General features: G+C 49.3%; 6 protein-coding genes across 6 annotated transcripts; 3 read left to right on the top strand and 3 right to left on the bottom strand.

Moving 5' to 3' along the window:
* Positions 1 to 1,157: 1,157 nt before the first annotated feature.
* On the top strand, positions 1,158 to 1,547 carry N7519_009243 (uncharacterized protein; the record flags this gene model as incomplete). The annotated part of the gene is made up of 2 exons (XM_057296016.1): positions 1,158 to 1,190; positions 1,293 to 1,547. The coding sequence occupies 2 exons, from the start codon at positions 1,158 to 1,160 to the stop codon at positions 1,545 to 1,547; spliced, it is 288 nt and encodes a 95-aa protein (XP_057143898.1).
* Positions 1,548 to 2,048: 501 nt separating this feature from the next.
* N7519_009244 (RING finger domain protein) lies at positions 2,049 to 3,682 on the bottom strand (the record flags this gene model as incomplete). The annotated part of the gene is made up of 4 exons (XM_057296017.1): positions 2,049 to 2,068; positions 2,870 to 3,325; positions 3,379 to 3,426; positions 3,481 to 3,682. 4 exons carry the CDS (start codon positions 3,680 to 3,682, stop codon positions 2,049 to 2,051), a joined length of 726 nt encoding a protein of 241 aa, XP_057143899.1.
* Positions 3,683 to 3,863: 181 nt separating this feature from the next.
* On the top strand, positions 3,864 to 5,808 carry N7519_009245 (rRNA 2'-O-methyltransferase fibrillarin-like protein; the record flags this gene model as incomplete). Its single annotated transcript, XM_057296018.1, has 5 exons — positions 3,864 to 4,002; positions 4,063 to 4,110; positions 4,165 to 4,346; positions 4,403 to 4,671; positions 4,734 to 5,808. The coding sequence occupies 5 exons, from the start codon at positions 3,864 to 3,866 to the stop codon at positions 5,806 to 5,808; spliced, it is 1,713 nt and encodes a 570-aa protein (XP_057143900.1).
* Positions 5,809 to 6,327: 519 nt separating this feature from the next.
* N7519_009246 (uncharacterized protein) lies at positions 6,328 to 6,902 on the bottom strand (the record flags this gene model as incomplete). The annotated part of the gene is made up of 2 exons (XM_057296019.1): positions 6,328 to 6,551; positions 6,662 to 6,902. The coding sequence occupies 2 exons, from the start codon at positions 6,900 to 6,902 to the stop codon at positions 6,328 to 6,330; spliced, it is 465 nt and encodes a 154-aa protein (XP_057143901.1).
* A 226-nt stretch (positions 6,903 to 7,128) lies between these two features.
* N7519_009247 (uncharacterized protein) lies at positions 7,129 to 10,181 on the top strand (the record flags this gene model as incomplete). Its single annotated transcript, XM_057296020.1, has 4 exons — positions 7,129 to 7,363; positions 7,424 to 7,602; positions 9,648 to 9,834; positions 10,027 to 10,181. 4 exons carry the CDS (start codon positions 7,129 to 7,131, stop codon positions 10,179 to 10,181), a joined length of 756 nt encoding a protein of 251 aa, XP_057143902.1.
* A 1,826-nt stretch (positions 10,182 to 12,007) lies between these two features.
* Positions 12,008 to 12,981, bottom strand: N7519_009248 (Fig1 domain-containing protein; the record flags this gene model as incomplete). Its single annotated transcript, XM_057296021.1, has 4 exons — positions 12,008 to 12,386; positions 12,437 to 12,764; positions 12,822 to 12,890; positions 12,951 to 12,981. 4 exons carry the CDS (start codon positions 12,979 to 12,981, stop codon positions 12,008 to 12,010), a joined length of 807 nt encoding a protein of 268 aa, XP_057143903.1.
* Between the last annotated feature and the right edge of the window lie 145 nt (positions 12,982 to 13,126).

Here is a 13,126-nt window from a genome sequence, read left to right on the forward strand (position 1 = left end):
GGTCCCTTTTGGGACGTGTCTATGGGACATGACCTATGCCAATCCCGTGAAGCTGTACCCTAATACTTTTACTATTTACATTCGTCCTCTACTGTCTAATGCATCTGAGACTTCGGCAAGATGATGTATTGGCTCGTGGCTCCAATCAGTCTGGGTAAGTTTGCTTGACTGCTCGTCAGTTGTATGCCTTGGCCATCCTCACACTGATACAACTCAAGGCCGTGAGTTCCTATACCCGGTGGCGTCAAGGGTAAAGCCTGGATGGCTACCTTCCGCAACTATAACAGGTCGACCGGGAATTAATGAGGGCTCCGGGAATTTGATTCACCTGCTTCGTTAGCCACACCGGCATCTTGGCCAGTCAAAGCAACCTTCGGCGCAAGATCGCACAGCCTCTGCGTGATATGCAGAAGATGCATTGTGAGTCTGGATTCCTCAGCACATAGGAGGACGCTATCTTCCTGAAGCAGTTCCAGTCCCCTGGCACAATAAGCAGCGCCGATCTTCCATTGAACTCGTACCGCGTTCTTCGCTTATGCCGATGCTTCACACGGAGATCGGTACGATATTAAGCAAGTCAACAGAAGGGCTTCGCTGGAGCACCAATTCTCTGGCATTCAAAGAAACGAATGCATGGAAAGAGTGGTAATCCCAGCCCATATCCCCGTCAAGTTATTATGCGCTAACAAACCATCTCGCACTGTCGCAGGTCTCTATGAAAATGTGCCTGTTCTACGTCGGGTGGGTAGCTAAGTCTTGAAACTTGACAACAGATCCGCGATACACCATGAAGGGTGAAAGACTTGTGATATCTGAGGGTATTTACCTACATATATCTACCAGTCTGCTCCCGATCCTCATCATCAAATCTGCCGTGGGTGACAAATCTCTGCGACTTATTGGAGGCTGTAACGTTCAGCAAGACTACCAATTGGCAAAGACATGAGTCCACGAAGCGATGGAGGATTTCATCAATCAGGCAACTGCGACAATGAAATTGGCTCCACTTAGCCCTGCTGAAACTGAACCGATGTTGTGACCTCAAATCCCAACGGGTCTCGAATAAACGCCTCGGGGCCAAAGCACGGCGGGGGGATTGGATTAAAGCACATGGAGATAACAAATCCAGCAGCGGTGGTAGGTATCACACCGAAGCCATGGAGACTTTCGGTGACAATCCTACTTATCGCGTCGGCCTTGCTTTTTGATGCCAAACGAGAGCCAGCCGGACCACGATAGTCTGCTTTGCCATATCGGTCCGGAATTCCAAATCAACGGATCTGACTGGAAAGCAATGGCACTCCTACTACTTCCACGTCCGCCACTGGCTACGTCTCTCGTCCCACCCTCGTCTTACAGTGTACACAGAATGGTCAGACTCACCCACAGCGCCCCCAGAAGCCCAAAATAAGGTCAATGAACCACCAGTTGAGTCTATCCTCGAGACTCCTGTTGGCCCTGCCAATGCACCAGTCGTGGCCCTGTCCCTGAAACTCCTTTTGGACCTGTTACTCATTGGAACTTCGATGACGGTGACATCTCAATGAGATTCTTCGCACCGCTCAGCGGCGAGACTTTCGAAGAAGCGACCCCAGAAGAACATGGCTGACAATTTAGGGCTGTCTTCCCAAATTTTGATCCCAGCCACCAAGCCAGAACCTTGGGGTAGCAGAGGGGCCGCCAACTCCAGAAGTTCTCGAAGCAGAATCCAAGCCAGGAGTTCTCTTCAATGCGAAAGTAGATGGCTACTTTGTGGGAAGAGGGGAAGAGATGGCCCCACTAGTGCCCTTGTTGGGATCAAGAGGTCATAGAGAAGAGTGCATGAGCCTGACGAGTCCATGCAAGAAGCTGCAGAAATGGATGTATGGTTAAAATGCGACACAGTCGTTGCCGGTACGAAGTCCTTTTTATTAATTAGACGCTGGCCGTTTGGAAGCGCTAACATTATAACATAGGGGGGAAAGATGAAACAACCCAGTACACATTGCGCATGGCCCTTGACACAGTCATTCTATTCTGCGGGCGACTTCTCCAGAGGAAATCCAAGATTAGGCACCCAGCGACCAGGCTGAGACCCACGAGCGCGAGCAATCGCGTGTGGTCGCAGAAGGAAATACGGAACAAGTCGAAGGCAAACGCGGCAGACAGTAGTAGAGTTTCCATCAAGCAGGCAGGACGGAAAAGCCATGGTTATTCACATAGTTATTCACGAAGGATGCAGTATTATCGAGGAGATGTCTTTCTGGGCACCGTTTCCTCGTTTCGGAAGACAATCACGAGATGTTCATCACAGTGGCCAGGTTCAACGACACATACATGCACCCGCTGGGAAGCAAGCGTGCTATTGGCCTGCATAAGGACAGCTTTCTCTCCATGGCCCGATATAGTTTGACCGAGCGCGCGACCACGGCGTGCGGATCTACAGTACTTTAGGCTTCGAACTCAAGCACAGCATCGCAGAGAGATTGGAAAGAGAGGAAAATATTCTTTCCAATTGCAACCACGACTCCAAATCTTATAATTCGTATACCAGAGATTGATTATTTCCCTATGCAATCCTTAAAGTTGTAGACGTAACACCTGTATGCCAAGCTGCATATCTAATATGGATTATATCGCTGTTGAGCCTGTTGTAGCCGCCTGGAGCGATCAATATTCTCCTGAGACCTGGACCTGTATGGTCTTCGGGACCTCTGTGGTCTACCGCGAGTGTGCACAGGAGTTGATCTACGACCTGAGCCATCAGAGTCCCTATAGCTTCCGTGGGATGTACTCCGCGGAGTATTCGAGTACTGTACATGACGATCCCAGTCCTCCAAAGAATTATATGGACTCCTCAGCCACGCCTGTAATTCATGGAGGAACAGACACGCATTCTCGCGTCCGATGAAATCACGCAACAGATCCTCCGCCTGCCCAGCACTGCCTTTGAGATCGACCGTGCGCAAGATAGCAATGACATATTCCAGCAGAAACTCGGCATTGTTCGCCCTGCGATTCTCCAGCCGTTGAGGCCCAGGGCGCGAGACATGGTGAGATGTCCGCTCAACGTCTTCCGGTTCCGGGTTCAGGAAAGAGAAGACTCGTAGTTCACGGCGGATCCACTTCCGAGCGCGCGAGACGAGCCCCTCGTCACGAGCAAAGAGCTCCGGTGTCAGTTCTCGGTACTGAGACAACCGATTGGATCCGACTCGCATGGAGTATGTTTGGTTGCGGTAGACATTGCGCCGGCGCTCGAGCGGGTCATCTGGCTGTGGTCGCGGCAGGGGTGGAGGACGTCGCCCTCGTGGGCCGTAGCGATTACCATGGCGCAATCGAGCAGAGGCTGGAGCTGCGAGAATTGCTGCGCTCGGGGCGGGAGCTTGTATAGCTTCGGACCTTGTGTGGCGTTGAGATCGTATTGCACCGCTGTCAACTCGATTTTACCTGTTGTATTGTCAGCCAGATCTAGTCAGAAGTATGTGTGTAGTGGATTCTGACATAGTGGACATTTCGGTTGCTGCTCAATCCAACTGACAAGGCAGAGGAAGTCGAAGTTCGTATGGTGGCATGGCTGTGCCACACATGGCTCGGCGACAGTGTCTAAGCAAATAACACAAGGATTTGCCGCCTCTTTCTCCTCATCAGCTACCTCTTTAAGAGTCCGCTGGAGGATTTCCTGTCGCAAGTCGACATCATCCATACAGGCGACATGCCAGAGGTGGGTTGCAGGAGTTTAGTTCCCAGTCACGTTTGTCACGTTTATCGCGTTCGGGCGGCAAAACCAATTTCTCGGGAGCTGTCTGTCACCCTGCTTTGCGACTTCCAACTCTCTTTCTTTCCAAACCATGCGCTAGCGTCATATCTCTCCTTTATCTGATATAATGCGGTCTGCTAAGGCAGTCGTTTCAGAGAAACTTGCACGCCTCGGTTCTCCCAGTATGTCTTACAGCGCAGGCGGGATTCGCCCGCATACCATCACCTCACTACGGCGCTGGTCTGTAGTGAACAAGGAGTTGCCAGGTTCGATCTCATTTCTGTCTATTCCTCTGCCATGATTCTGACCACATTTTTCATTTCCAGCTGTTTCTCAAATCCGCGCAATTCACGTCTACGATTTCGACAACACCTGTGAGCATATTCAACCTACGATGGTCCGACACTCACTAACCTCCGCGCTTCCAGTATTTCTAAGTCCCCTACCAAACCCACAATTATGGCATGGCTCCTCAATTGGGTTCCTTCAAACGAACGACTGTTTCGCAACTGGAGGATGGTGGCATGACCCCAACATTCTCGCCGCCACAGGGAAAGGCATGGAGATTGAAGAGCCTCGCAAATGGGAAAGCTGGTGGAACGAGCAAATTGTGTGACTTCTATCGCGTATTATATGTTCGGGAGTTTCAGCTGACTTTTTTCAAAGCTTGGTCTAGTTAGGAATAGCATGGAGCAGAAAGATGCGCTCACGGTGTTGCTGACCGGTCGAAGTGAGGCCGGCTTTGCAGAGATTATCAAGCGGATGGTCGCTAGTCAAAATCTTGAGTTTGACCTTATTGGTCTCAAGCCCGAAGTTGGTCCAAACGGCCAACGGTTTGCGTCCACGATGAACTTCAAACAGAACTTCCTTGAGGACCTTGTTTTCACTTACGAGCAGGCTGCGGAAATCCGCGTCTACGAGGATCGTGTCAGACAGTAAGTCCCTTGGAAACGGAGTTGCTAAATTTGAGCATATCAAGGTATTGACCTTCTTCTAGTGTGAAAGGGTTCCGAGACTTCTTCGAGAGTGTGAACAGAGACCTTCAAAGTGGACCCTCTACCGCCCGGATGCCCATCCTTGCTGAAGTCATTCAGGTAACTGAGGGCTGCACATACCTTGACCCCGTAACTGAGACTGCCGAGGTGCAGCGCATGGTCAATGCCCATAACCTCGCACTGCGAAACCCTGCCTTGAATTTAACCAAGAGCCACTGTGGACGGATGTTCATCAAGCGCGTCGTCTTCTACACCGGATATCTGGTTACTCCACAGGTTTCAAACGACATGATGCAGAATTTGCTAGCTCCACTGCTTCCCCCAGGGCTTGCGGAATCAAATGACCTGAAGTACATGGCTAACAGCATCCTAATCACCCCACGCCCAGCACCCCGTTCAATCCTGGACAAGGTTGGAGGCCTGGGCAAGAAACTAAAGTGGCAGGTTACCGGAACTGGAACCCTGGACAACAAGATATGGGCAGCCCGTGTGGCGCCTATCCCAGCAACGGAAGCATATTACACTGAGAACCCACTGCCAATTGTAGTACTGGCTGTGCGCAAAGGTGCTCGTCTGATCGATGCAGGGCAGATCCAAAACTGGCATCCCATTCCGGCTGACAGGGCCATGACCTTTGACACTGTGGTCGGTGAGAAAGTTGTCCTGCGAGTCGAAGACAGCGGAGAACATCGTCAAGGAGAGCGACCCTTGAACAGGAGTCAAAAGAGACGCTTCCAGCAGGAGGATGAGAATATCGTCTGGCCACCCGGCTCAAATACCGATGCCCCATCTCCTGGCCGCGGCAACTACCAATCCTCTCAGCGGGGTGGCGGTGAAGGACGTCGCCAATATGATGATAGTCCACGGGGAAGAGGAGCTCATCGTGGTCGTGGCCGAGGTATCGGACGCGGACGCAGTAACAACAACCGAGGCCGTGGCCGGGGCCGTGGCCGCGGTGAATACTACCAGTACAGGTCGCTGGATGACCATAGCAATGGATATGATGGGCAATATGACGGCAAGAATGGCCACAATGGTGGAGGTTCAGGCAGAGGGGGTTACTCTATGGATTATTGATATTCAACCTGTATTCGGAATCACCAAAGCCACAGTTTCGGAAGGCTTATCTATGGGCTGGTCTCCAGCATCTGTAACTTTACGGGTTTTATTATGTCCAAGTTCGGCTTGCATCAATGGATTGGCGCACGGTGCCCACCTTTCTTATCGACGCTTTATGGTCATAACATCCTAGAACAATGATCTTGTAGTGAATATTCGCACTCTATTCATTCAGAATTAGCCCACTGTTGCACTCCGAAGGTCATCTGAAAATGAACTCTGATAGCACTATATGTTGTAACGAGCATATATATATGTGCATAGGTCTAACCAGATTTCTTCTGCAAATGATGTACGGAAGTGCAAAGTGTGCTGATCTAGGAGCATTGATGTAGCTATCGTTGGTAATGTTTGCTTTGCGTTGATTGTCACCTTACATATCAGGCCTTTATTTCAGGCCAGCACATATAACTAGTTAACTAAAGACTTGCTTCCATGGAAAATCAACCCTCTCTACAAATCTCCTCTCTACAAATCTCATGGAACATCCTTTCCCTTTCTTGCTATGCTTAGCAACCCATATACGCTTTCCATCTCCTGCTCTACACGTTTACTCCCCGCATATGCCGATGTGCCAGTGTCACAGAGTCCCCAGTGGACGAGGACAGCAACGAGGACCCTATCCAACGTGCGGAACACCACATTGATGAGAACAAGTCTTTGACCCACTTTCTCGCAGTCAGCCTTGCCATCGATAATACCTTGCAATGTTCAAGATCATGGTAAGTGAGCAACCGAGTAGCTTCTGAGCTATGTTTAAGTGTGAATAGAGGACTGACTTGAGACTATCGTAGAGGCTCGATACATATACCATCTTGGATAAATGCCACGGACGACTCATATCCAACCCGGCAGATTTCAGGATGAATCTGAAGAGCTGAAAATGACAACCTCAATCTTTCGCCTATAAACTTGTGGATTTCGTTGCCCGCAAATACCCATCGCCAATCCTGTCGAGTGACGCTACGAGAGACAAGCTGATCCAGATCTGCGTGGATGACATGGATGAGGACGATAACCCCCGAGGCCGGTAGATGCATTGACGAAGGCATTGCCGAATATGGACTTTGAACAGATGAAGCATTGAAGTGATTGAACGATTGGAAGCTGGTTGAAAATGATGCCTTGGAAAGCTTTTTTTTTCTCACTGAGTTTCACCATGGAAACCGGACGGCTTAATGACTTCTGAGTATGTTCTATGCTCAGCTTGCGGTGGGTTGAGAAGATTCCTGACATCTTCGAAGAGATTATGGATTGCACACCCATGTCAACACAGAAATGGGTGTCGGCTCCCTACATCCCTGGATCAACAAGTACAATTCTTGGATGTTCTACTCGACACATGAACACATCATGGCTCTACCAAGAATTGATCATTCATCATCTCATCCAGGTGTCTACCTGATCTGCTTCACACAAACCAATGATCAACAGCTTCAGATGCCAGATGACCATCTGCTCTCTACCACTAATCAGGACTATGAGATTTTCAATGGGCTATACGCTGGATCAAGTGTGAAGAGTGTTTCTGGGCGCTGTGTCGACCACGCTAAAGGGAAACGATCCTAAGTAGTCCAAAAGTTCGATTTGGTTCTGGCTCAAGTCCAAGTCCAAAGTCCTCTATCACCCAGCAAGCAGTTAGTGAAGAGCGAGGCATTGTTGTCGCTGTGTCGGCCTAATCCCATACCTGCCTCCCGATCCGACCAAGAAGAGTTCTTTTGCGAAGACTGTCAAGGCTATGAGTTCGAGCAGGTCGACAGGAACTACCGATGCTCGATATCGACATGGAATCGACCCAGCTTCACACTCGTCCCTCTTCGGAGTTGATAAAAATTGACCGTACTGTGTTCCGCAAGTGGCATTTCTCTGATTTACACACATACCAGTATCTGGAGGACAGCGATCCAAGAAATCCATGATTGTCCAATGCAAGAGGAATATATTAGACACACGAACTTCGACCTGGGACGAAAGTTTCCCGCAACTCGATCAATATCTTTCCGCCATCTATCGGACCCGGGATGTTGCCGAACGGCAGCCTATGGGAAATGGCTGTGGAAATACACATGTGGCCATAGAAGTACGATGATGCGTTCCGCACTGCTGGGATCCTTATGCAGAATTCCCCGACGCGGATTGGGACTCACCTAACGCAAAGCAAAAATTACATCGACTACAAAGCTTGGGTCAAGCGCTACCGAACACAGAAAGCTAGCTTCCGCAACCGTGCGAAAGCTCAAGACAGGCATCCAGAAATGTCAAGCTGGATTCGTGATACTCTCCACATAGCTTCGATATTTTCCGATCGGAGTGAAGCTTTGCACATAAAGAATGATCATTACACACCCGCCGTAGGCCGGTATAAGAGAGCCCAATACTTGAAGGCCGAGCTTCTGCCCTTATTGGCCACGAAAACGCCTCTACAGTGCCGCTGTTCCGCCCTACGTATATCAGATCTTGCATTGCTTGACGATCAAACCCTACTCCGTCCACGGTCAGGTTCGAGAGAATCCTATGAGGCCTGCATCTCCAGCCGGCTGGCCTGTTTTAGGGTCTCAAGTGCAGCTGGCAAAGACTCGGCCAGTGACCTACTGCGAAAATCTGATTTCGGTCAAATTCTTTCCGGTCATCAACCAACGCGAGTCCTGGGACCTGCCTCGAGTCCCAGCTCTCTGCATCTACTAGATCGGCCTACACAGAGACAGCTTTGCACCCGCAGTCACTATGCAACAATTACACAGACCATTCTCAATATATCAAAGTTTGCAACTTGAAACAGGCTTGCAGCTGGACTCGGGTATTTGACAAGCCTTGATGTCCAAATCAATAACAGAAGCTAGAACCCGGGGACCAGCCATAAGCCTTTCGACATCCCGACAACATAGTGCATCTGCTTAGTGCATCCCCTCCTTCCGCATCTCACTGCGGGGTTGGGCTGGAGATAAAGAGTGAGAGCAACCTTCCAAGGTTGAGTGCTACCGTGGTGCCTTCTCTGTCCCACCTTCGTCAACATTTCAATGGGGCGCGTGACAAATACGATTGGTGAATACTCGGCTCCTTCTTGGGGTCGCTTCGATCCCATTTCTTGGGCTTTTGTAATGCTTTCCTCGCCTACCTATACAAAGAGATCTGCCTCAAAGGATGAGGTGTCTCCTAGGACAGCCTCTTCTTCATATGGTGAGCCTAAGTCTGCATTCGGTTTCTCCAGCACTCTCTCCAGCACTCTCTCCAGCAGTCCTTTTTCCAGGTATGCTTTTGCTAACGTGGCCTAGTCTATCTAAAATGTCTCTCGCATATGCTACGCCCGCTAGCTAGTCTCCCCCACCCGCCGATTACCTTACCCATCTAGAGACGTTGGTCGGGCGCCTATTGGCTGCCTTAGCCCGTCACGAAGCCGTCGTGTTTCTATAGGGACCTTTTCTTATCCATCTAGCCCGATTGGTGACATGGCGCCTTGACTACTTGTGCAAACGATTGATCGACCGGTATGCTTCATATTTACGCTGAACTCTATAAAGCCGGATACTTATAGAAATTACAGTCGCTTTCCTCAACCACCGGAGCTCCCGTTCCGGCTTCGGCCGCACCTTCCAAGCAGACCATTTCCCTGAGACGGACCCAGCTACCTAGTGGGCAATGGTACGTCGAATACTCGATTATAGGAGAACATTGGAGGGACCAGAATCGTCGTCATGACCAATACAAACAGGATCTAATTACGGCAAGATTGAATTCGACGAACACGGATGGTTAATTACTCCGCCCGGAGATCATCGTCTGTCAGACGCCCTTGTTAGTCGGGTGACCCTGCTGATGTGCATGGAGACAAACCTATTCCTGAATGGGTCGAGGAGCGCCGGAAGACGCAACCCTTGATCTACTTCGGATCTCTATTACGACTTCCGTCAGGACCTAACATGCCAGTTCTGGGTACATACTCGTCTGATGTATATGAACCCTCCAACTCTCAGGGTAATAGCTCCGGTCCGTCTGTCTTCATAAAACAGTCCATGTTCTATATAGCTACGCTTACGAGCGGGCAAGGGCCTGTAAATAACCAAACTCCAGCAGCGCAATAGGGGGCCACGTTACGAGTCTCATGCCGCAGTTGAGTGGGCGCGCGACTTCTGACTGAATGAAGAGTCTGGCTACGGCACCACTGACCCTGCCGTTTAGTCCGCGAGGATGAGGAGATGGCGTGCGCTGCGGTCGCAATTCGTGACCTTGTTACTGGACTGGAGTCATTGATACAGCAGATGGAAAGTACCGTGGTGAGCGCCTGGTGCCAATGGACGGGTCATGGAGCGCCCAGAAGATCCAGCACGTATTGATAGTATACACGAAGGTGCAACAAAGGTAATGGATCCCTCGTTCACAATTCCTTGTCCTTCCTACATCCTTTCAAGGATAAGCGCTAATTATTAATCCGAGTAGATATCCATGGATTCACACCATTTTATGTTCACGATGATGGACCGTCTTGAATACCATTTAACAAATTGTGGTTGGATTCGATCTATATAATTAAGGAAGCTCCTCCCACTACTCTCTCTCTCTTGCCATTTCTCTTCATCTCCACAAACCTTCCAGAACCAGTGAATCTGGCAGAGAAGCTATAGCTAGTTAAAGCGGTAAGTGATCTCTGATATCTCAACAACCTTCCTGCCTACCATAAAGAGGCTAACCCTAAGACTATAGAAAAGTGGCTTCATATGTACACAATGCAGCTTAAAGAGGCGTGTGCGCCTGGCGACGGATGAATTTTCAACTTAGAGTGATACAAACAACATTCGCCACGGCTCTCTCCAACAGCCTCTCTGGCAGATGCAGTTCTTCTAGATGAAGATGACAACCACCAGGCATATCTCAGTCAACGATCTCTTCCTCCAATATCACCTAAAAGGGCAAAATCCCCATGGACGTCCAAGACTTGAATAATCGTGCCAATGAGCTACTGTCTAAACTGAGACCCTTCGAACAGAAGCTATCCACAACGTTCACATCCGACAGCCCCATCCTTACGTTGATGGTTCTGGTCAATCTCTAGTATCATGTCGCAGTTATAGAAAGCTTCGCCTAGCTTCCAGGAAACTGGAGCGAGATCACAGATGCATCATATTCAATCCCCATAGCATCCACGCTATCGCATGACACTACCGTCGGACGTTCTACCCGACAATCTTAACCCAGCGCAGCTATAGCTCCTTCGTATCAAGATGATCTAGCACAACAACACGCGTGCCGAGATTCATGAGATGGTGCAGTGAGGGTAGAATGGTTTCGGATGGGGAAGGGAAGGGGAGTTTGCCTTGATACATTAACGGCAAAGAACCAGACCAAGCGTCTGTCCATGATGGGAGGCGGATAAGGGTAGCCAGGTCCTTTAGCATTCTAAATTGAGTCAAAATATCTCTAAAAGCTATTGATTGTCCTGGATATCATATAGGCACATAAGGTGTGTATCTACATGTAGTTATACTCGGTAACATGGACAAAGCTAAACGGACTTCTGATCTTAGAGGTTATTTACCTGAGAGAGCGAGTAATGAAGACTTGATTTTGGTATCATTTTTGACATTGTGTCATAAGGACTAACTAGCATTTGAAGTTATGCATCAGAAGCAAAACATGAACACAGCATGGGAATAAACAAGAGGCTGTGGTATACATGACTGTATCAAACAAACGCCATGTGCTGACCATAAAACAGAATTCCACTCAAAATAAAAAACCAACACCTGCAAAAAAGGTCTGTACAAAATGTGACTCGATGGCATTGCATTCATTCTATCCTGGCAGATCGGCAGAGGTGCACCAAATGTGAATTTCCGAGATGAAACGACAACGATGTTTGTCAAATCCCAAGAATAGCAAGCATGCGAGGATCCATATTCCCAAATATGTTCGTGAAATTCAACTGTCCAGGTCCCAAATTCCCGGGGAAATCAAAATGTCCCAAGTGCCGTGTGTTCCGTTCCCATCCATTCCGTGAATTGTGAGCCAGGGTCGTGTGCTCGTAGATATTATTCATTTCCCATTTGTGTCGTCCCGTTATAAGGGTAAGGTATGTCGTAGGCGAAGAAGAGGTAGGTGTAAACAAGTTGCGAAAAAAAGAAAAGCAAAGAGAGCAAATGTTCGGCATTGAGGATCAATGTGATTATTCATCGTCGGTCAGTTTGTGGAGCAGGCGTATACTCAAGATCATGAACAGCAAACCAACAGTGACTATAACTAGTAGGACAAAGCCAAACCAGCCAAGCACCATTGCAGAAGCGCCGACGCCACTTTTCACACTTCCATTGCCCATGTCTTGGGCTATCGTACTGGCAGCGACAGATGCTGTGTGCTGCCACAGTACGGACACGAGAACGAACACCGAGGAGACAAAAATGAGGGCTAGCGCAGCCTGGGAAACGGGCCGCGAGGGGAAAGGCTTGACTTCAGTCTCGGATCCAGTGTCGTCGACCTCCTCGTGCCAGCCAGGGAATGTCGCCAGAAGGATGAAACAGAAGAATGCGAGAATGACAGCAACAATCCTGTACGAGTATTAGCGTTGTCTAGAAATAACAAAGGGAAGGTTACTCACAGGAGATACGGGAATACGACGGCGTCTTTGAACGTGGAGGCAACCCAGATCAGGTTCATTGGATCTTGATCCACAGTGACAATCTCAGCCAGTGCCGTCGCATTGGCGTTGCAAATGAAAGAACCTTTATCAGGCTGAACACAGATACCAAAGTACCCCACTCGGACTTCCATCTCTGCGCCGCCGACGATATGGGAGATCGGACTCGCCACATCCGGTTGGACTTGTGCGAGGTCCATAATGGGGTTATACCTTTCATAGTATAGAGAGATAAGGAAGATGTCAGGCATCTGTGGGGATGAGGAAGAGCAGCCGGCCAACAGAAGTGCTGCAATGTATTAGTAACATTCCAACAGAGAGAGCGATGAGAAAGACAGGAACTCACATAATAGGATAATAGCAACTGCTATGATAATCATCAACACGTGGTGGTACCCGATCATTGGAAGGAACCCTGTCTCAAGAATTAGCGACAATGGCATTGTATAATTTCCCCTGGTATGTGGTCACTTACGGGCCCATTTTTGGGCGAAGGGAACAGCCATTGTGTTCAACTATGACCACCTCGGGGTCGAACTCCTGCACTTTTTTGTTGACTCGCTTCTCGGTCTCCGAGAAGGAGTTGCCTGAACTGAATGCAATCACACAACTCAATTGGACACCAGTGGCGTACTTGTTGCTTGTTCGTGT

Source organism: Penicillium mononematosum, assembly GCF_028829835.1.
Source record: "Penicillium mononematosum strain IBT 11891 chromosome Unknown utg000005l:1.0-9366267.0:1.0-9372171.0, whole genome shotgun sequence".
Lineage (NCBI taxonomy): Eukaryota > Fungi > Ascomycota > Eurotiomycetes > Eurotiales > Aspergillaceae > Penicillium > Penicillium mononematosum.